The 20,385-nt window shown below is 48.9% G+C and overlaps 1 protein-coding gene across 2 annotated transcripts in view; it reads left to right on the top strand.

The window, feature by feature from the left end:
• The window catches only part of Ice1 (interactor of little elongation complex ELL subunit 1), a 50,032-nt gene extending 30,130 nt beyond the window's left edge, over nt 1–19,902 (top strand). Inside the window, exons 13-19 of one of the 2 annotated variants that reach the window (XM_087897022.1) lie at nt 1,230–5,834; nt 6,333–6,501; nt 8,945–9,105; nt 11,308–11,498; nt 12,573–12,679; nt 17,222–17,320; nt 19,321–19,902. In XM_087897022.1, the coding sequence (XP_087753148.1) occupies nt 1,230–5,834; nt 6,333–6,501; nt 8,945–9,105; nt 11,308–11,498; nt 12,573–12,679; nt 17,222–17,320; nt 19,321–19,526 (5,538 nt within the window). In that variant the 3' untranslated portion in view covers nt 19,527–19,902. Of the gene's footprint in view, nt 1–1,229; nt 5,835–6,332; nt 6,502–8,944; nt 9,106–9,231; nt 9,752–11,307; nt 11,499–12,572; nt 12,680–17,221; nt 17,321–19,320 lie in introns of those variants that run through there. The other variant, XM_087897023.1, reaches the window with a different exon arrangement.
• Nucleotides 19,903–20,385: the final 483 nt, after the last annotated feature.

The raw sequence follows: 20,385 nt of genomic DNA, 5'->3' as shown, positions 1-20,385 counted from the left end.
CTGCAGAGGAGAGGCTGGCAGGGAGGCTGCTACACAGTGGTGTGTGACCCAGGACAAATGTGGCTTTGGAAAACTTGAGCTAGGCTGTGTCTGGAAGGGTCGTGCAAGTCTTCCTAAGAAACTCATGCGCTTTTAGGGGGACAGGAGACCCTTGACTCTAAAGACGAGGACTGTGACAGGGTTTCTGTTTAGTTACAGTCTGAACAGAAGTGGATTGACAGTTCAGAAGCAGGAGGAATGTGGGTCAGGACTAGTTCTTACTCTCTGTATAGAGGTTGTTTCTTAAAGGCTTGAGGAGTGTGGTACTTGATAGTGTTTCCCTGCAGTCTCCAGGGGAGGTGCAGTGGCAGCAGTCACAAAACAGCTGGTCTGAAGTATGTCTCGAGGTGGGGAATTCTACAAGTGCCCATTGCTTTACCTGCTGATTCTCACCCATGCACTCTCGCATCTGAGATTAAGCACATGGTGCCGCAACAGAGATGGGCAGGACAGATACTTAGCGCCTGTGGCGGTGTGCAGCAGAGCCATGTGCCTTTGGAGACATTCAGTAAGCATATAGAAAAGGTAGGGATCCAGTCAGAGCCCTGGATTTGCTACCAGCCAATAAGTGAAAGTAGAGGCCGGGAAGAAAGGCAGGTGGAGCTAATGTGGGGGCAGCCGGGGAGAGGCCATGCAGATCCCAGCGTTGGCGATGGGATTCTACACTAGGGTAGTTATGTTCCGGCACTGGAGTTCACCCTTCCCTTCTGCATGGGAAGTGCAGAGTTTGATGACGTAAGAGAGCTCCTAGTTGGGATGGAGGAAGCTTTTTGGAGTAGAGGTGACTCTGCTGACTGGAGAACATGGTGGAGAGGGAGACAGCTAAAGAGAGGAGATGGCTCAGCAGCTGTCCTGAGCCTGAGTGCAGAGAGGAAGCAAAGGGTGCTGGAGCTGGAGGCCAGTGAGCCTCAGTAGAGAGCCTCCCCTTTAACAGAGCACAGAGCTAGGAGTACAAACCCCACCTGGCTTGGTTAGGAGCCTGGGACTCAGGAGGGCGTTGGTCATGGGAAAGGACTGAGAGCAGGACCCAGCTTCCTCAAGGACCAGGGAGAGCAAGCGCACAGCAGAGCCTGGCCCAGCCTTCACAAGTCTGGCTTTAGAGTTTCTTCACACACCCACTCGTGTTTAGTTGTTCTGATGATCAGCTCTGCTGAGCATCCATATGACTGTGTGTTTTCTGTCACTTGAAGGAATCCTTCTTAGGAGAGTTCACAGATTCCAGCGACACTGACTCCGCCCCACTTAGAAACTCTGCGGAGGCAGCTTCAGAGGATTACACAGCGGAGTCTCGGAGTTACCTTGACTTGCTTGAAAAACTGAAACGGAGTGACGCATGCCTGGAAAAGCTCAGGCCACTGGAAGCTGCCCAAGCTGCAAACAGAGTGGCCCCTGTTGGATGTGATAGCAGAAGAGGAGCGCTAGGAGAGCCCTCCACATCTTCTCTAGCGTGGGGAAGGCACTGGATAGCATCGCCTGCGTTTGGAAGGCATAGGGGAGACATCGTAGAAGAGGCAGAAGGACAGGCAGAGGCCCAGGACGTGGGTAAATCTGTGCGAGTCGGGAAAGGACTGCTTACGCATAACAGGAGACCATGGTTGGAGAGGGCATCCAGAAGCCCAGCACGAAAGAAGGATGCCAGAGCTGGAGAGTCAGAGGTTTGCTATTCTCCCCCGGGCAAGAGGACATTCAGTGAACTCATAGGATCTGAAAGAAAAACGCTGCCATCAAAAGCATGCTCACCGCAGTCAGAATTTACTAAATGGACACTCCCTGGTGACTTTGCTTCCAGGTCACACCGTGCGATGGACTTTGGCCATTTTCAGAGAAAGGAGAAAGATGTACAGGAGTCTACTCTGGAGCCAGGCGTTTGTGCAGCCACAGCAGTGCGTGACCGTTCGGACAGTCTTGCTTCCTCCTCCTTGTCTACCTCTGTGCCAGGGTCTGTCTGCGGTAACCACAAGGCTTCACAGCTAGGCTATGTCAGTGCAGGGACTCCAGCAGAGGTAACCTGCACAGACCTGCCTCGTGTAGAGCAAAAGTCACCAGCTAGACCTGTAAACACGTTTCTTCTGTGGTCTGAGCCAGCAGCACATTTTCCAAAATCAAATGACCCAGAGAACCACCTGTCTGCTTTGAGTTCCCAATCAAAACTAGGAGCATCTACGTTTAGTAGCTGGAAGAAAAGGGGCCCGGAACCCGGAAACCTGTTTAAAAGCACAGTGAATGCACACCCACTTCCCCAGTCAGTATTTCAGAAGCCAGCGAGAACTGGGCAGTGTGGAGACCGAGGCCCAGGCTTTGCGCTCACCCTGCCTAAGTCGGACTGGACTTCCTTAGCACGCCCTCAGGCTGGCTTCACCAGGAGGAGCCCTGGTTCTGCCGACAGCACCTCATGGCACCGTAGTGCCATCCTGAGGAGAGGTGGGGAAGGCAGTCCCAGGGCGGACACAGAACATCCGCAGAAGACCAGGCTTCAGCTAGAGACGGCGGAGCCAGCCTCACAGAACAGCAAGCTGACAGCAGCGCTGGGACCCCCTGAAGACGGTGCTGTCCCTCGGGGCACTCTGCTGCCAAACCAAGTGTCAGTCATAACAAAGCAGGCAAGACCCGAAAGGTTGCGGAGTGGCAGCCTGGAGCACTGGCAGCCACCGGGGAGCACACCAAGTCCCTCTGTAGACAGTAGTGAGGACTCAGATCCTACGTCATTGGTATCGGAGTGTGCTGGAGACGGGGACCCCACAGCACAGGGCACTGACAGGATAGCCGATGAGGAAAGCCCAGCTCCAGAGGTTTCTGTGTCTTGGCGAAAGTCAAGTTGTGATTCTCCAAGTAGCTCGGTGTCATCAGAGAACTTTGGTTCTACAGATAAGTTACCTTTTTCCTCTGCAGACAACCTCATCCAGAGCCAGAGCATCGGGAGTGACCTACTGCAAAAGCCCAAGAGCTCTCCCCATACCACCCCGTCAGGTGCCAATAGGCTGGAGGCTGGGAAGCCACTTCCAGCTGAGGTAACATCCAGAAACTGTCCCGCTAAACAGATGCCCTGTGGAGCTCATCACCAGCCAAGCACTGAAGCCCCTGCAATTGCAAGAGATTCTCGTAGTACTCCGCAAAATGTCAGTACACCTCCTACGCCTCCCATAGTGCCAAGCAGGGCGCTTCTCAGAGCCCGTGTCCCCACTGACCCTGTCTGTCCTTCAGTTCTTGGCAGCGCAGATGAGAAGACGCAGAGCACCTCCCAAAGTAGTCTTCCTGGGACTTCCTACTGCTACACAGGCATCCGAGAGCAGAGAGAGTCCACGGAGGCAGAGGACGAGTCCTTCAGCTGCAGCGAGGGAGAGCACGAGGCTGACGCTGTGACGGGGCCCAGACAACAGGGAGACCCTCATGCCCCAGATGTAGGTGATCTGACCTCAGCTCTGCAGGAATGTAACTTAAGCACCTTTCTTTACATAGACAAGCTTTCTACATCAGAGGTGGTTATGTTTCTTGAAAGTTGTCAGTTAAAGGATTATAGTTCAAGGGCCTCTACTTCAGAATGTTCTAGCAAAGGAACCCCAGATGAAGAAATGAATAAAGAGTTCAAGCAAAACGAAATCTTCAGAAAGAGCCATGAGGAGAGGATCCATGAAGAAGAAATACTCAGAGCCTCAGAAGTGTGGGTAGAGTCAGAGGGAGAAGCCTGCTGTGTCGAGAATCCAAGCCAGCATGCCCAGTGTCCTCCACAAGTGCCGTCTGACATTCTCCCCGAGTCTGGGGGCGGAGGGAAGGATGCTGAGCATGCGTTGCCCTCAAGTGCGCATAACAGCCAGACAGCTGAAGAGCTGATAGAGAACACCCCGCCCGAGGAAGCGCCCAGCTCCCTGTCCCACCCTGCAGAGCTCCCCGGACCAGCAGCTATGGATGCGGGTGGCAGCTCCCCACTGAGTGGCAGGCCTGACCCTGAGCACATCCCGAGCAGATCTGAGAATGAGGCCAGCTACAAGGACTGCCCCAGCGGTGGGGAGGAGGGCCTGGCAGAACCTCGGGAGCTTTTGACCCTGAGCTCTGACTCTCCAGCTCTACCAAGGACAGAGCAGAGCCCTGACTGTGTGACAGAGACGGCATTTCGCTATCAGATCTCTGCGGTGACCTCAGAAGTCATAAGTGTACTTATAAATAAGAATCAAGACCTCGTGATTGAAAAGGGGGACAACTGGACTATCATCAGTGGTGTTGCCATCTCCCCTGGTATGGAGCAGGTAGTCCTTTGTGACACTCTGGAAGCTTTTGCTTCTCAGGGTCTGGGAGACCTAGACCATGGTTCTGTGGAGAAGTCCCCTGAAGCCAGTCCTGCTGGCCCTCTACCTCAAGAGCCTCCATGTGCTGACGGTCTCTCCGGTGCCCAGGAGGATGTTTCCAGTGGTGGACAGAGCGCCAACTTTGATAAGAGTCGTCTTCGGAACAGGCCCGTGAAGCCCAGCATCTGGATTCGTTCTCAGATATATGACCAAACCCTAGAGACCGAAAAGATGGCATCTGATCACACATACTATAACTGGAAGTTAGAACCACTTGGGAAGAGCAAGACTCGGTCAAAGATTTCCAACAAAGATCAATCAAGCAAACTGGCAAAGACTCCAGGACTCAACAACAGAGCAGAAATGCATCTGAGTGAAGGCCCTCAGCCAGAATCAGGAGAAAGAACAAACACAAAAACAACAAGAGGCCAAGCTCAGTCCACCATGGCAGGTGCAGATGTGTCCACTCCTACCCATGGTTCCCCTGATGCTCTGAGCAGGATCCGGCAAGAAGTGGGTCCTCCACTGCCTCCCCTGCTCCCCCCACTGATAGCCACACCTCCAAGGACATCACGGCCACTGTCCCCTCTGGTATCGAGTTCTAGTCCATCCTCACTGGCCTCACCTGCTGGCCGCATTTCCCCCTTGTGTGAGATTTCAGGGCCTCCCGTGTTGTCCCCGTGGCCTGAGGAACTCCAGCAGGCCTCCCCCCTGGATCCCTCTCCACCCCCGTCTACCGCGGCAGCCAGCAGGAGGATAGTGTCCTCTCCTCTGCAGTTCTGTGCTGCCACACCGAAACATGCCCTTCCTGTGCCCGGCCGGCTCCCGTCCTGTGCGCCTGGCCAGGCTGCTGCAAGTGGGCCGCCGGAAAATTCTGTGAAAATCCTTGACACGATGTACCCAGAGTTGTCTGCCAGGGCCCGGACCCTCAGCCTTCTCAAAGGGAACATGCAGCTGTCCCGAGGCTCCTCTGTGGACGGAAAGCTGTTGCCAGGGCGCGTCAGCGCCCTCATAGGCCTCAAAGCCATCACCTCAACATCAACTGCTTTTGTCCTGACGGGGGGCAGCTCTGGTGGTGACGGTAGCCAAGGTAAGTCCCAAGACGTCCAGCAGGATGCCCGTGGGAAAAGGACCCTGGCAGCGTCCATACTGAGGAGCGCTAAGAGACTGCGCCTGGACAGTGAGTCCCCAGAGGCAGACCCCAGCCAGGCCACCACAGAAGGCGTCCCCGAGGACCCCCCAGCAGGAACCTCAGCAGCCCACATTGTCCCAGCTGAGGAAGAGCAGACTGCTGCCCTGGTCTGCAGTCCAGCATCAGTGCTGCGTGCCAGACCACGGGACATGGCGGAGTCCTGTAGCATAGCCATCACTCGGGCTCTGAGGAAGATTGCTGAGTCCTCCTTTGACCTGCTGCCTGTCATCCGTAGTCATGTGTATGTGGGCAATATCTCCAAAAAGCCTGTCATGAGAGACCAAGAGAAGGAAGTTGTTTATGAATTTAGCACGACAAACAAGGTATGTGGAGCCTTTCTCTCGGTCTGGTGTATGAAGCATGAGCGTCTGGCAGGGAGGGCTGGTGCAGGAGACACTGAAGATGACCCCTCAGCATTAAAGCGTGTGTGTTCCTAGCCCACATCTATAGATTAGAAATTCAGTGGAGGCTTGACACATAAAACTGCAGAGAAAAATAGTAGAATAAGCGAAAACAGAGACAGAAGTAGCCTGAGGTACACACATACACACATACTCACACATGGGTTCTCAGCATGAGCCAATAAACCGTAATTTATTTGAGTGGCAACTTTGTCATCCTAGGCAAGTAGGTGCATTTATAGACTTGATGTGGTATCTGTAGCTTGGCTCAGGCTATACCCATGGCTGCCATTCTAGCTTGTTAGTAGTTATCGTGGCCTGCCTTCTGGTGCTGTGTAAGTTTTATGTGTCTGATAGATACCTGGTTAGGATTGGTTCTTGCATCACTAACCTAATTCTTCTATCTTTTTCCCAATCTAGCATTTGGGAGAGTACTTACTTCGCTCTATTCTCTCAGAGCTAAAGGTTCAGAAGACATCTCTGGACCATAGCTACATCCATGCACTGTGCAGAGTATATGTGGGCATCTGTCGGCAGCTGGGAGACTTGGAAAGAGCTCGCTTGTTCTGCTACAGCCTTCTGAAAGAAGGTGTGTTCAGGTTGCAGCACTCGTGTTGAAGGACTTCTGTCACATTTTCACCTTTTTAAAAATAATATTTTTCATCTCCGTGAGTTTGAGACCAGGCTGATCTAGAAATACTGTCTAAGGAAAAAAAAAGTTGTGCTCTGTTAGAGGGTTTAAGTGACTAATTATACCCAACTATAACCGTACTAGTGTCCTCCTGACCGAATTTACTTACACTTACTTACATTGGCACATGTACTTTTATTTGTATGTAGATTGTCTCTGTCCACTCTATACTTTATTCTTGTGTTGCAAAATAATGGGGATCCTTGTATAATGCTGTCCATCCATATTGCTGCACCCCTGGCTAAATTACAGTAACTGTAAGGTGGATTTGTAGCCTCATGGAAAGGTGTGCCTTAGCAATGATAAGGAGGTGGAGGAGCAGGGCTGTCCTCACTTCCCCAGTCTCAGCTGTGTGGCAGCAAACCATCAGTCCTCACGCGGTGTAGTGTTGTACCAGCAAGTCCATGTGAGTGTGCCCACAGTGTCTCTGCTCACTGATTTGTTCTGTAACCCTCTGTGGGATGCGTGTTGTGTGGCCATAGTAGGGCTGCAGACCATGGTAACGTGAAACACAAAGGCAGGCAGCAGAGAGGAGAGGAGTGTGGTCTAGCCAAGTCCTGTGGATTTCTTGTTCTTATCAGACACAGGGTCACTCAGACCGGATGTAGGATGTCCTGTAATCTGTGAATATGTGTTTCTCTCATTGGGTGATGAATAAAATTGTTTCTTTCCTTCTCCATATTTCTAACTCCTTTTTCAAACCTTCCCCAAAACCAATTTCAAGAAGCTACAGTTATTTATCTCTTTCTTCTATTCTTATCCCATCTTTGCTGAGTTTGTCTTAATTTGCTTAATTAAGTTTGCACTCTGTTTTTCATTTACTAAGCACCAGATTAAACCAGGAAACCTTTTTGCCTTGAATGTTAACCCATCCTCCTCCATTAGCATCATATACTCCTGTGTATGGCAATGGCTCATCAGTAGACTCTGGTGATGTGGGAGAATTGTCTGTATTCTGTCAATCATGTTTTAAATAAATGCCGATTGACCAGGCAGGAGGTATAGGCGGAAAAAACAGACAGGAAGTGAAAATGATGCAAGGAGAGCAGGAGAATTTGGGGAGGAGGAAGTTGATTCCTCCCACTCCTGCCCAGATCACCAAAGCCGCAGGATGTGAGCTGCCCCACTGAAAAAGGTTCTGAGCCACATGGCTAAAATAGATCAGAAAAATGGGTTAATCAAGATGTGAGAGTTAGCCAATAAGAAGCCTGACCTAATGGGCCAATCAGCATTATAACTTATAGAGATCTCTTGTGTGGTTGATTTTCTCTGGGGCCTGCCTGCTGTAGGGTACCAGACGGGGACAAAAAAACACAAACAAGCAGACCTCTTCATGTTACACTCTGGAAACTTAACATACTCTCTTCCCTTCCGGAGGAAACCAAACTGTGTTCCTTAGAACATAAGCAGGTGATACCCCCCACACACACACCTTCTCTGCAGGCATTCTTCCTTGAAGCTTGTGCCACAGCCTATGTGAGAGACCATGCAGACTCTGCAGGAGGTGGCGTTACAGTCTAAGGGCACACTGTTGTCTGTTGAACAGCTGAATACTGCCTCGTGCAAGGGAACAAGCGCTTCATGCTTCAGCACCATGGACAGATCTCAGAAGTTAGGTGGCCTGTGTCAGAGAGAAAATACATGGCACACTGAAGCAATAATGCCAACTTGATTTGTAGCGATAGCAAACGGATTTGGGGTGCTCCATCTGGGAAAGAGGTATTCTTTAAAGGTCTATGTTACTTTTGTCAAGTCTATTTAAGAAGAGAAGAGCCTGGAGAATGTAAGAATTTGCAGCAATAACTACATACGTTAAACAGTTGTTCCACTTTAAAACTTTGTTCTGTGTTAAACCTTGTACAAAACTATAAAACGTAGTGTGAGAAAGTGGATTGGCCGGGAAGAAGGGGTCCGCCAGAGGAGAGAAGGTAAAGCATCTTCTTTCACATTTCATCAGGCTCAGAATTTTCCTATTTGATACACAATATTACAAGACAATTCATCTCCACACCGTTGTTAACCATTTGTTAGACTTAAAGTCTGGCTAACAGTATGCCAAGCCCTACATGGTCACTCACTCTTATAATCCCAGCACTCAGGGGATTGAGGTGAGAGGTTTGCCACCAGTTTGGGGCCAGTCTGAAGTACAGAATGAGGCCTGTCTCTCGAAACTCAAAGACGGGGAGGGAGGAGGAGCGAATTCTGAGCCCCCCTGACCATCCACACACAAGCCTGTCAGCTCCGGGTGAGAAGCACCTGTGGAGTAAAATCCATGTCTAGTTTTTAAACCAGTTTCCTAGGTGAGACATAAAGTCTTTTTTTATCCCTCTCTTTCTTACAGACTTTCCAGAATCTGAGAAGCTGACGCTATTCATAGCCAACATGTGGCGTGAAGTGTTTCTCTCCCAGTCAGCCATTAGTGAAGCCATGCAGCTGGTTGCCAGGCAGCGTGCCAGAGGGGAGGTTCTGAACTGCTTGAGAGCATTTCTCAGCTGGGAAAAGGTACACTTGGTTTTTGATTTCTTTTCTGCAGCTTTGGGTTTACTTTTGTTCAGGTTCTTCAGCATTTTTAAAGGATGGTATTCACTGATTTCTGTTTGTGTTTCCGGTCCATGCCTGTGTTCTCAGTGTGCGTGTGGACACGAGGACATCACGGGTCTGCTCTCTCCTCCCGGTGTGTTGGCGCTAGGAGCAGTGCCTTCACCTGCTGAGCCATCTCATCACGAGCTTGTTGTTGGGCATAGTCTTCACAGTCGCGCCCTTAAAACAGCGCCAGCTTCATTTTATACAGTTTATTCCTGAAGTGCTCATGACATCGCAGGAAAATCCCAGACCTCCAGAATTGTGAAGTTTCTTTGTTAATGCATGACTGGTGGATTCCGTGGGCCTACAATCCACAGAGCCAAGGAGTTGCAGGGACTAGCTCAGCTTCCTCCTGTTAGGAGTTCCTCTGAATCTGACAGTCGGCATTGCTATTTCCAGTTGATGGGACTTGATTTTTTTCTAAATACTTAGTTCTTTCTGCATTAACCTTTTACTGTATTTTTCTCTTTAGTTACTAGTTCATTAATCTTCAGATTGACTTTTGCTTAGTCATAGGTTTCACCTTATGCGAATCTAGTTGACAGTAGTAAACTGTGCAAACAGATGCTGAAGTTGGTGTGGAGTTTATTTTTATTTTGTTCCTTTCTGGGTTTTATGAGCATGCAAAGCATCTATGTACTAGAAAATTCTTATAGTTTATATGGTTTATATACACATGTAATTTATACACATACCATTGTGCATTTCGTTGAGCTAATCTGTATGAAACTATTTCTGTGAAAGGAAGGGAACACAAGCCTGTAACCACCTTTTTAGCAAACAATAAGATACAGCCCTGGACCAGCCTCTGTGGTGCACACCTTTAATCCCAGCACGCAGGAGGCAGAGGCAGGTGAATCTCTCTAAGTTCAAGGACAGCCTGGTACTGTTTTGCTATATGTAATTTTACTATGTTAAAATGAACATAGTAAATTCTTTTTTGTTTAAACAGAAAAGTGGGAAATGATGTAGGAGGGTTATCTGTCTATATGTTACTCTCATTGGTTAATAAAGAAACTGCTTGGCCTGATAGGTCAGAACATAGGTGGGTGGAGTAGACAGAACAGAATGCTGGGAAGAAGGGAAGTGAGGCAGACGCCATGACTCTCCTCTCCGAGACAGCCACAGATTAGAATGCTCCTGGTAAGCCACCACCTCGTGGTGCTACACAGATTATTAGAAATGGGATAGATCAATATGTAAAAATTAGCCAATAAGAGGCTGAAACTAATAGGCCAAGCAATCTTTAAAAGAATACAATTTCCATGTAATTATTTCCGGTAAAGGTAGCCGGGCGGCCGGGTGGCGGGCGGACTGCAGCCCACTCCTTCCTTTTATATACCTTAGCTATAACCACAGCCTAGACTGGGAACCCAGTGTCTTGCATAGTTAGTACTGCTGCAGACTCTTAAAAGTCACCAGCTTCTCCAAGAAGATGTCTGCTTTTGTGGAAACGTGAGATGTGTTGGTAGAAGTGTCACAGATTTCCAAGCTCAGGCTCTCCTCTGTGTTGGTCTGAGCCCATGTTTGGCCCCTGATCTGCTTTTGTGCCGGTGGGATGCTGAGCAGGTCAGCCGTGTTGGGAGGTGCTTGGTGTGCACAGTCCCCTGCAGTCCGAACCTGGGTCCTTCAGGGCAGTTTTTCGCCACAGAAAGACATATTAATGTTCATAGAAACAAAACTAGGTACTGTCTGATGTGCCTTTGTCTCTGGAGAGGAGAGCTGCCTAAAGTGGTGTCTCCGTGTCTCCGTGTGATCTGTTACTCGCAGGGCAGAGGGTGAGCCGAAGCTCGGAAGCGAAGGGGGCTGGGCGCCGTATCTGGTGGTCTGTGGGCGGGCAGACTGGTCGGCGTTTGTGGAGGACGCAGAGCTTATACAGTTTTAAGTGTTAGTCTGCGTTTTATGGCCTCAGTTCCCTGGTTGTACTGGCTGCAGTCTGTGCTTCTGTCTGGACCGCAGCTCAGCTCTTCCCTGAGCTCTAGGGGCTTTTACGGTGTCTACTAGTGTCTAGTTCAAAAGTCACTCTTTGGGTAGATGGTGGTCTATCAGATTCCTGTTACAATCTCAGGTTGCTTGCATCCCAAGATGTTGCTTTTTAATGTGTTTGTTTTTGTTTGCTAGAATGCTCCTATAGATGTTGGAATCGTGGTTTCTAAGCTGCTTTTGACCATACAGCTATGCCCCAAAACAGAGTTTCAGTCGAGTGAAGAGTTTGGTGAGGACCTCAGTGCAAACATTTGGGAATACATATTCGCCATTGACCTCCTCTGCTGCCACCAGAGGTGGATTTGGACGCATGATAACATCATAAGGTGAGCAGCTCTGCCGGTTTAACATAGAGCTGGGCTAAGGAGAACCTTCTTTCTTACACAAGGCACTTGACATCCAAATGACTTATTTCCATAGCAGTTAACAGAAGTGCCCCTAGAATATCCGAGTCACCCTTAAATCCCCCTGCTTTGTTTCCCTGTATGCCACTGCTCTCATTATTCACAGTATTGTCATGTCGCCCCAAGGGCAGTGACTCAGACATGAGGGCCTGCATTCAGTCACCTCTCCAGAATGACATCGGCACAGGCACCTCAGCGAATACAAGCTGGGGAAGTGCACACTTGTGCACTTCATGCCCCCATAGGCCAGAAAACCCAGAGGAACAAAAGTATGCCAATGACGAGCTAGCTGCTCTGCACTAGGAGAGGGTGTCTGCTGTCCCAGACGGCTTTCTCTGCTCGTCTGGGCTTCTGCCTCTAACCATGTTCCATCACTGGAGAGAGGAGAAAGTTGTCCCGCCATATTAAAAAAAAAAATTGTTTTTGAATTCTGGCCAAGAAAGCCTGCTTTCAGAGAGAATATGACACTAAACTGCTCACCACACAGTGGGTGGCTTGTGTCTTTGAAGTACTTGGTTTCTGTGAGAGTCACCTCTGCACAGAGCTGTCTGTGTGGGAGAGGTGTGTTTTTGCTCTCCCTATCCCAGGAAAGACAGACATCAGTCCCACAGTGAGAACTGCATCGAGGTCTGTCTTTAGAGTGAGAACTGTGTCAAGGGCCGCATCTGGGAGGATGTCCTTGTATACAGGCATAGCGGAGCGTGTCACAGTCGGCCCCACATAAGGAGATGGCAGAACTCTGCCTGTTGCCTGTCACCCAGGGATGCAGGGCCATTCTCAGTAACAGAGGAGGGACCAGAGCGGCCTGCGCAAGTGCTCTGTCCTTGTCCTCTAAGTGATTTCTGACCCCATTCTTCCCTCCCATCCCTGTTCTCTCGCCATGCCATTTACATCTGTAAGCAGAAAGGGGTTGGGGCTGGAAAGAAAAGCGGAATTACAGGAGCGGTGCTGTGGGACTGTCTGCACAGTGACGGCATGCATCTGTCTGTTCTCTAGTAAGGAGCTGTGGCCTGTAATGGACAAGTGGATCAAGTACCGGAAAGGACATTCGAACATTGCGTACACCCCTGACGTGATTGTGGCGTCTGTGCTGAGGCTGATCGGTAAGTTGCTGTCTGTCTGCTTTGCTGCCCTAGTTCTGGTTAGGCACTTGGTGGGGACTGAGAGCGTGCTGACATACTGGCTCTGCAGCGCCTCACATGGCTGCGCTCACACTGTCAGGCTGGGGTGTGCGCTTTGCTGTTCTCCTGACTCTTTCTCTCACCACCCCAAGTCCTTCAGCCATTTGTGTCAGAAACTAAGCTGCTCCATGGTAGTGTGCTTGATTTCTGATTCTAGAGGTCATGTCACACAAACACACACACACACACACACACACACACAGAGGTTCATAAATTGCTACCAAGTACACAATGGTCTTCAGAGTCTAAAATTCCATCATAGGCCAGCAAGATAGCATAGTAGGCAAAGGCACGGGTGCTGAGCCTGAGGGCTTCCATTCAGCCGTTGGGGCACAAGCTTGCATACCTTCCTATCAGCCCTCCTCTTGTAGGTGTCTAAGTAGATCACTTCAGATTGTTCTAGAAATCAAAGGTACTGGTTGAGCATGCTGTGAGACCCAGACTCTCCTCACTGTAAACTCTGGAGAAGGCCTCTGGATTCCTCACGGGAACCCCAAGTTTTCAGCTTCACTTACTTTGTCCCTCTTTGCCTCCTGTGGCAGCCTCTGCTCCTCTGGATCATCAAAAATGCTCTCTGTTCTTTAACAACCTTCATATTTTGTTTGACCTGTAGATGCTCCCTTCCTTCTGAGGGGACAAACGAAAGCCACCCCGGTTTGTTCAAAGAGCTCTTTGTCTAATTAAACGCCGAAGGCAACACTGTTGAACAATGTCACCCTTTGGGAATGTGCCGCCTGTACAAGTGCACAGTGGGAAGTGCAGTGGCCTGCTGACTGTCCTGTGCCTGCAAATGCATTCCTCCTCATGAGTCTCACACACTAGTCAGTGGTGCTGTGCTTGGCACATGTGTAAAACATCCGAGACAGAAGCTTGCCTGCGTGGGAATAAGTAAAAATGTGTGTGGTATTATGTTACCTAATATGAGAATGTGAGAACCAGCAACAGCCAAAGGCTGGATATTCACGAGAGCCAAATCAATAGCTGGACAGGCATAGGCCTGGTGATCCCGTGTACTCTATGGGGCACAGTCTCAGACCCTTGGTTAGTGACTGTCTATCCTAGAGCAGCGGGGAGGAGGGAGTAAGACAGGCCTGTGCTGTGCAAATGCACCATCGGGTAGCGTGCATGCACCTGGGCCAGGTCCGGTGGTGCTGCTCAGGAGTTGGGAGCCCGCTCTGCTGTGGACTAGCTGCTGGAAGTGGCAAGCTTTCTTGAGAGATTACAGACCCAGGGAAGCTGTTCTAAGCGTGTCAGTGTGTGTTGACCTGGGTGGTTCCTGACATGGTGACAGCAGGGACACTGTCTGTCCTCCTGTATTGTATTATTTATAAAGCTCATGTGTGCTTATGGCATTTTCCCCAGAGTGTGAGTTTATGAAGCCACACTTTGTGTGTGCATGCACACACCAAGTGAGCACACTTGTGGAGGTCAGAGGGCATCTTAGGTGTTGTGTCTGAGATGTGATCTTCTTTGTGGGTTTTGTTTATTTTATTTTTGGGTTTTTGAGACAGTACCTCTCGCTGGACTGAAATTCGCCAATTTATCTAGGTTACCTGCCTATCAAGATCCAGGGGTCCAGCACTGGACTTACAACAATCCTAACTTTTGACATGAATTTTGAGGGATCAAACTGAGCCATCTTCCCAACCCGGAGCCTCGCTTGAAAATAGGGATGTTGGTGTTCTTGTTCCAGTGATTGTGTTGTGTTTGCGACTGCAGTGAGAGAGGCAGTCAGGCGGAATGCATGCTGTTCTCTGGTGCTTGGTGGCCTTGCGCCTCTGTGGTTCTTACAGGAGATCAGCTCCAGCTGTCCTAAGGGAGAGAGCAAGGCTCTGCTGCTCCTCCAGCTGGTTGTGCACAGCTTCTTGGACAGCTTGGCTTAAGGACAATGGGAAGTGTGGCCATCGCCCTGGATAGGACAACACTGGTCCTCACGCGAGGCAGGAAGAGCATGTGGGAATGTATCCACAGCTAGAGTACGGGTAATTGTGGGGACAAAACTCCATTTGTACTTCTGTGAAATTAAGGTTGGTTTATTTTTTAAATCTTAATGTCTTCTGGCTTTCAAGAAATAGAGTACTTTAGAGCAATAGATGTGTTCTTAAATAATTGATAATTACTACAATTGTTATGAACAAGATTAATTTATTATTAATATGTTGCTGATCATGCCATGCAATGATAATTCATAAATACATAGTATGTACTTTGAAGGATGGATAGCCATCTTCAGTTCAGATTGCATTCTGTAACGAAAAACAAGCTGTCAGCGTACAACATGGTGTAATACTGAACTGAGCAAAAACATGGCTGTTAGCCAGCAGCCATATTCAGTTATTAAGTAAGGTTTGCTCCAGCATCCCTTACCAGCACTGTGTTGGAGATCATCCAGGAAGTGGGGGGGGATCTGATGTACAGGGCTGCAGATGCTCGGCAGAGCTGATGCCTGCACAAGTTGAGCCTTGGGCAGAGCCACTGGCTGGGAGGGGGGGGACAGAACCCAGGCAGAAGTGTGGGTGAGAAGCAAAGAAAAGCAGCAGCTTCACCTTGGGAGAAGGGACGCCACCCTGGGGAAGGCCTTCCCCTCAGTGATCAGATCTTCCCAGAACTTACCTCTCTTGATTCTAGAGCCAGTCAAAGTAACAGTCACACTTAACCATTATTATGACTTTTGTAGTTAAAGATAATGGTACTTCTGAAACAAAACCAGTGGGCTTGGGTGGCATGGCCTCAGTCTTTTTCTTAGATTCTCGTGGAAAACAGCCCTTTCTCATCCTGTGCTTAGTGAGCAAAACAAGGGCTCTCAGTGGGACAGTGGTGACCCCGTCAACAGCAGCGCTCACTTCTCTGAGTTCAGGGCCCAAGTGAGTTCCATTACAGCCAGGGCTACACAGAGAAACCCAGTCTCAAAGAAACAAAACAAAAGGGAATGGATCTTGTACAGAAATGTAGTTGATGAAATGTAGTAGATGAAACAGAGTGTTTAGTGGCCATTTTGAATATTTCTGGATATCCCTCTTTGTTTGAGTATTTCTAGACATCCCTCCTTGTTTTCCTGAGATGGGTCTTGCTGTGGCTCCTGTTGAAATAGTCAGTTCTTATAGTTAACTGTGAACCCTGACATTTCCAGACTAGCTTCCGTGGTGAAGATACCCATTTTCTACATTCAGTGTTGTGATCTGCAGTGTTTACCTGGAAAACAGTTGGTTAAACACGTCTTCCAGATGTCACCAGTCCTGGAATACACATACAAGGTCATATTTAGAGGGACCTTCAGGACTGGGGAGCTGCCAAGCTAAGGTGGCTGATGGAACTGTTGGTTCTGCCTTGGACTCCAAGCTCCCTTGCCATAGTTACCATGGCAATAACTTCCTTCAAGTAGCAGCTTTGTTTCTGAGAACTTATCTCCCTTTGCCAAGTGGCTCTGGTTTGTGGGTGAACATGGCATGTGACAGGGTTCACCTGACTACACTCACAACTAACATTTGGGCACACTTTTTACAACAGTCTCTGCTCAGTGTGCTGTGAGTGTTTCATGTGCTCTTCTGTGACCTCCCGTGTCACACGTGTGTGCACCATGATACAGGTTGGGTGCGAACAGCTGTGCCTGCTCCATTGAGCACATTTTCTAGTGAGACCGGTGTCAGTACTAGCTGGGAAGGATTGCCTCAGCCAGTGAGCCCCACCATGGTTGATCCGGTGCTGTCTGGACTCCCGCGGGGCCCTGCCTCAGTGTAGGTTGGAAGCTCAGAGCTTCGTTGCGTTAGTGACTGCGGCTGCTGTGTCTTCACAGTCTGAGTGAGGCTACAGCCTTCTCTGTTACCATGGTAAAGTTGTCTGTCTCACATTTTCCTGTGGTGACCACTATTTAAATCCATTTCTGCATTGCTACCTGTGTTAATTAGCAAAAACAACTTGGACAGGAAAAGATTTATTTTGCTTACGATTCTACATTATAATTTATCGTTAAAGGAAGTCAGAACAAAAACCTGAAGGTCGGAGCTAATGGAGAGACCTTGGAGGAGTGCTGTTTACTAGCTTATTTAGCCTGCAGTGGGACCTCCCACATCAGTCATTAATTAAGAAAGTGCCCTACAGTCTTGCCTACAGACTGATCTCATGGAGGCATTTTCTCAATTGCATTCTCACATCTGGATGTCTTCATCTTACATCAAGGTGACATTAAAGTGGCTAGCGTACCACCTAAGAATGCAGCAGGTGTTTTGTGCTTCTGCATGGTGAGCGGTGGTGAGCCAGTCTCAGAATGTCTCCTGGAGGGCAGGGTGGGTCACGCTGTGAGCTCTGTGGCCTCAGCTGTCTCGCGGAATGTTGGCTGCCACTGTAGTCCAGGATCTTCAGGGTTAAACCACACCGTGTTAAATGAAAGAAAACATGAATTACAGTTTCTAGGAATATTGACTGGCATTTAGTGAAGCCTACATATATTGTGTTTTGTTTCTTCAGGTCGACTAGGCCAGTTGGGTTTGAAGGAAGGATTTCCAACTGCCGTGAAGAATATCAGCTCAGTTATTGGTATGTTCATACAACACGCTCAGGATGAAGGTAAGAGTTTGGCTTTCATGTCCCTCAAACTGTTCTCCCTGCCTGCCCTGAGGACATGAGCCAGTGCCCCTCTAACTTGACGATCATGTGGTTTTGACATTCATTGTGTGTTATTTCTGCAAGGGTCAGTTTGCCCTGATGAACGGTACTTCCTCGGAAGAGGGAGCTCTGCTTCCTGGGCTGGTACCCTACCATCCAGGAGGTACCATAGGATAGCTCACCACCTTTCACTCATGCATGAGCACGGGACACCTGCTGCTTCCTCGATAGGTGGTGTGCTAGCTAGTTTAGAGTCATCTGAGAGGAGGCAACCACAGTTGAGACAACGCCTGTGAGGCTGCCTGCCGGAGCTGTGTCCTCTGTGGAACCCAGCTCACCAGCACAGGCGAGTGCCCTGCAGCAGAGTGGGCCGTGCGGTAGCTGTTTATGGACTTCATGGTGCGAAATTTGATGTCTTACTCAGAGTAACACTTAGAATGAGCAGGCTGGTTTCTGTGTTGAATACTGAGCAGGCAATGATAATGTAGTTAAACAGCTTCTCACTAGATATGCAGACTGACAGCTTAGACACTTCATGGCACTGGGCTGATTCTAGCATGTGCCAAACATATGGACAGCAGCCTGTCAATGCTTACTCTAAGACACTCTGACCAGGTACAAGGCACTGTCTGTTGCTTCCATATGAAAATGCTCTTGACGACAGTTTGGATTTATCTTGACATTAAAAAAAAAAGTAGTCAGGATCATCTCTGATGAGCCATTTTGCCAGCACATGCAGCGGAACTTTGTTGTGCCGGCATCATTACATGCATCCTAGGTTCCCTGCAGGCAGAAAGATGCTGTCCTCATTTGAGACTCTAGTGCCTGCAGCCCTTTTGGTACAGGCCTGTGTGCTAGAGTCTGGGAAGTGTGCATGGGGTCACGCATGCATGTTTGAGGCTGCTGTGAACACCTCGTTTATATCTCACCCAGTCCTTGTCTCAAAGGGAGCCGTAATCGATGCGTTTCCTGAATCTTCAGATCAGTTTAGACACATGGATTTTTCTGGTATTTGCCTTTGACAGAAAATGAGCAGTACCCTATTTGAAAAATTGAAACTTTCTGGGCACTGATAAAATACTATAGCTGTAAAATTCCTTGCCAGGAAACTGCTTAATACATAAAATTATTAAAGTGCTCTGCTAGATTGCCTTTGCTGTGTATAGAAGGGGTATAGGATCACTAATGAATGTCATGGTTAGGCCTGAAGATGTCGTTTGAATGAAGGACACTCAGCCTAAACTGTACTTTGCCTTCTTTATCCCTGCCTTATTCACAGAAGGTAGAAGATAGAGGTGCATGCTTAATAATGAGCTTTAGCTCCTAAATTTAAATTTCAATGAATTACGTTAACTAAATTATGAATTAATAAGTTATATTTTAAAAATTAAACTTTTTTAAGATAGGGATAATGGCTCTAAGACTAAACTCATTCTGACACACTAGCCTGGGGTCACAGTGGTCTTAGAGTCACACTGATCTGGGTTCACACTGGCCTTAGAGTCACTTCAGCCATGGAATCTCACTCACCTGGAGTCACTCTGGCCTTAGAGCCCCAGTGACCTGGAGCACACTGGCTCTCATCTGCTTTCAGTGTGGCACAAGGGTAGGCTTTTCTTTGGTCTTTTGTATCATGATTTTCATGTCTGATCCATTCAGATACTGTCCTGGAGGCTGGTTTGAGTTTTGTTGGCTGTTTCAGGATCCATGGGACCAGAAGAGCTCCACCCTCCTTGTCACAGCTATTGCTCAGATTACGGGGAGCTCTGACATTTAGTTTTCCTTTGTAGACATACGTTGAATGAACATTTTTATTGGGAGACATTTTTCTGGAATTTAATTTTCGTTGCTGGCAGAAACAATCCATGTCTGAGTGGAGTCCTCGGTCACACGTGGAGACTCTGAAGAACAGATGCTTCTTCCTGTTGCTGTGTTATGACAGATTTGGAATTTCTTTTCAGATATCCCATGGGGTGTACAGCTGGCGGCCGTTTATGCCCTTTGTGACTTGAGTCCTAGCAACCCAGCAGAGATATCCAAGATCCTGGAAGCTTGGCGGACACAGACGTCCAACGCTATTCCCTCCGCCATCATCAGCTGCCTGGAGGAGGTCGGCTCCCTGAGTGCGGAGGGCTCGGCTGACTCGGCAGGAGGCCCGGCTCCCTGAGGAGGAGGGGTCCCCTGAAGGCCATGGTCTTGTGCAGAGAAGTGCCTGACACCTTCTGTTGTAAGGATGAACCTGCCTTAGCTAAGAGTCCAACAGAGAAGGCGGAAAGCAGTCGGCAGTGCCAGGCTCCCGTTTGGACTGGGGGTGGTCACTCAGGCGGCGGAGCCCTGTGTGTCTGTGCATAGATAGACAGTGCTATCTGTGATGTTCTTACATTGGTGGTATTCCACTTTTGGAATTTTTGTACTTGTATATAGAAATGGGTTTAATAACTCACTGTGATTATAATTTGTCTTATATTCATCATTTCTTAAAATTCTTGTATGTGTTTTTATAATAAAAAAATAAAAGCCAGCCATATGCGCTGTTGTTCTGATTGGTTGTGTGATGCTTGTTGTCCATCCTAGTAGTGGTGAAGATATCCCCGACGGTGGAGTGGTTCTCTCTGGGCTTCGCTGATCACTCTGGTTGATGTCTGTGAGGTCACAGCTGGCAAGGACCTGCTGACTCGCCCGCTTATTAAGTAGCTCTCACAGCTGTGACTGAGTGGGTGGCAAGTCAGAAGTGAGACCAAGGGGTCAGGCTTTGCATGTTTGGGGCATCCAGTGGTTGATCACCTCTGGAAGTTTCTGTGGACAGCGGCATTTCCACAGTCCAGCAGCACCAGCTCCAGTCTGGGTACCATACTGTTCTCATCCATGGCACATCTGCAGAGCAGAAGCCACTGTGGTGCTGGATGGCTGTCTTGGGGTGAGGCTTCAGGCCATGTTGATTCCTGGTGCCCAGCGGGATGCAGGAGGAGTGAAGCTGAGTGGAGCCACGGGGTTGGGCATTGCCCGTTGGTCATCTGTGGTCAGGA

This window comes from Myodes glareolus, chromosome 15, assembly GCF_982192425.1.
Source record: "Myodes glareolus chromosome 15, mMyoGla1.1, whole genome shotgun sequence".
NCBI lineage: Eukaryota > Metazoa > Chordata > Mammalia > Rodentia > Cricetidae > Myodes > Myodes glareolus.
This window is presented reverse-complemented; position numbering and strand designations above follow the sequence as displayed.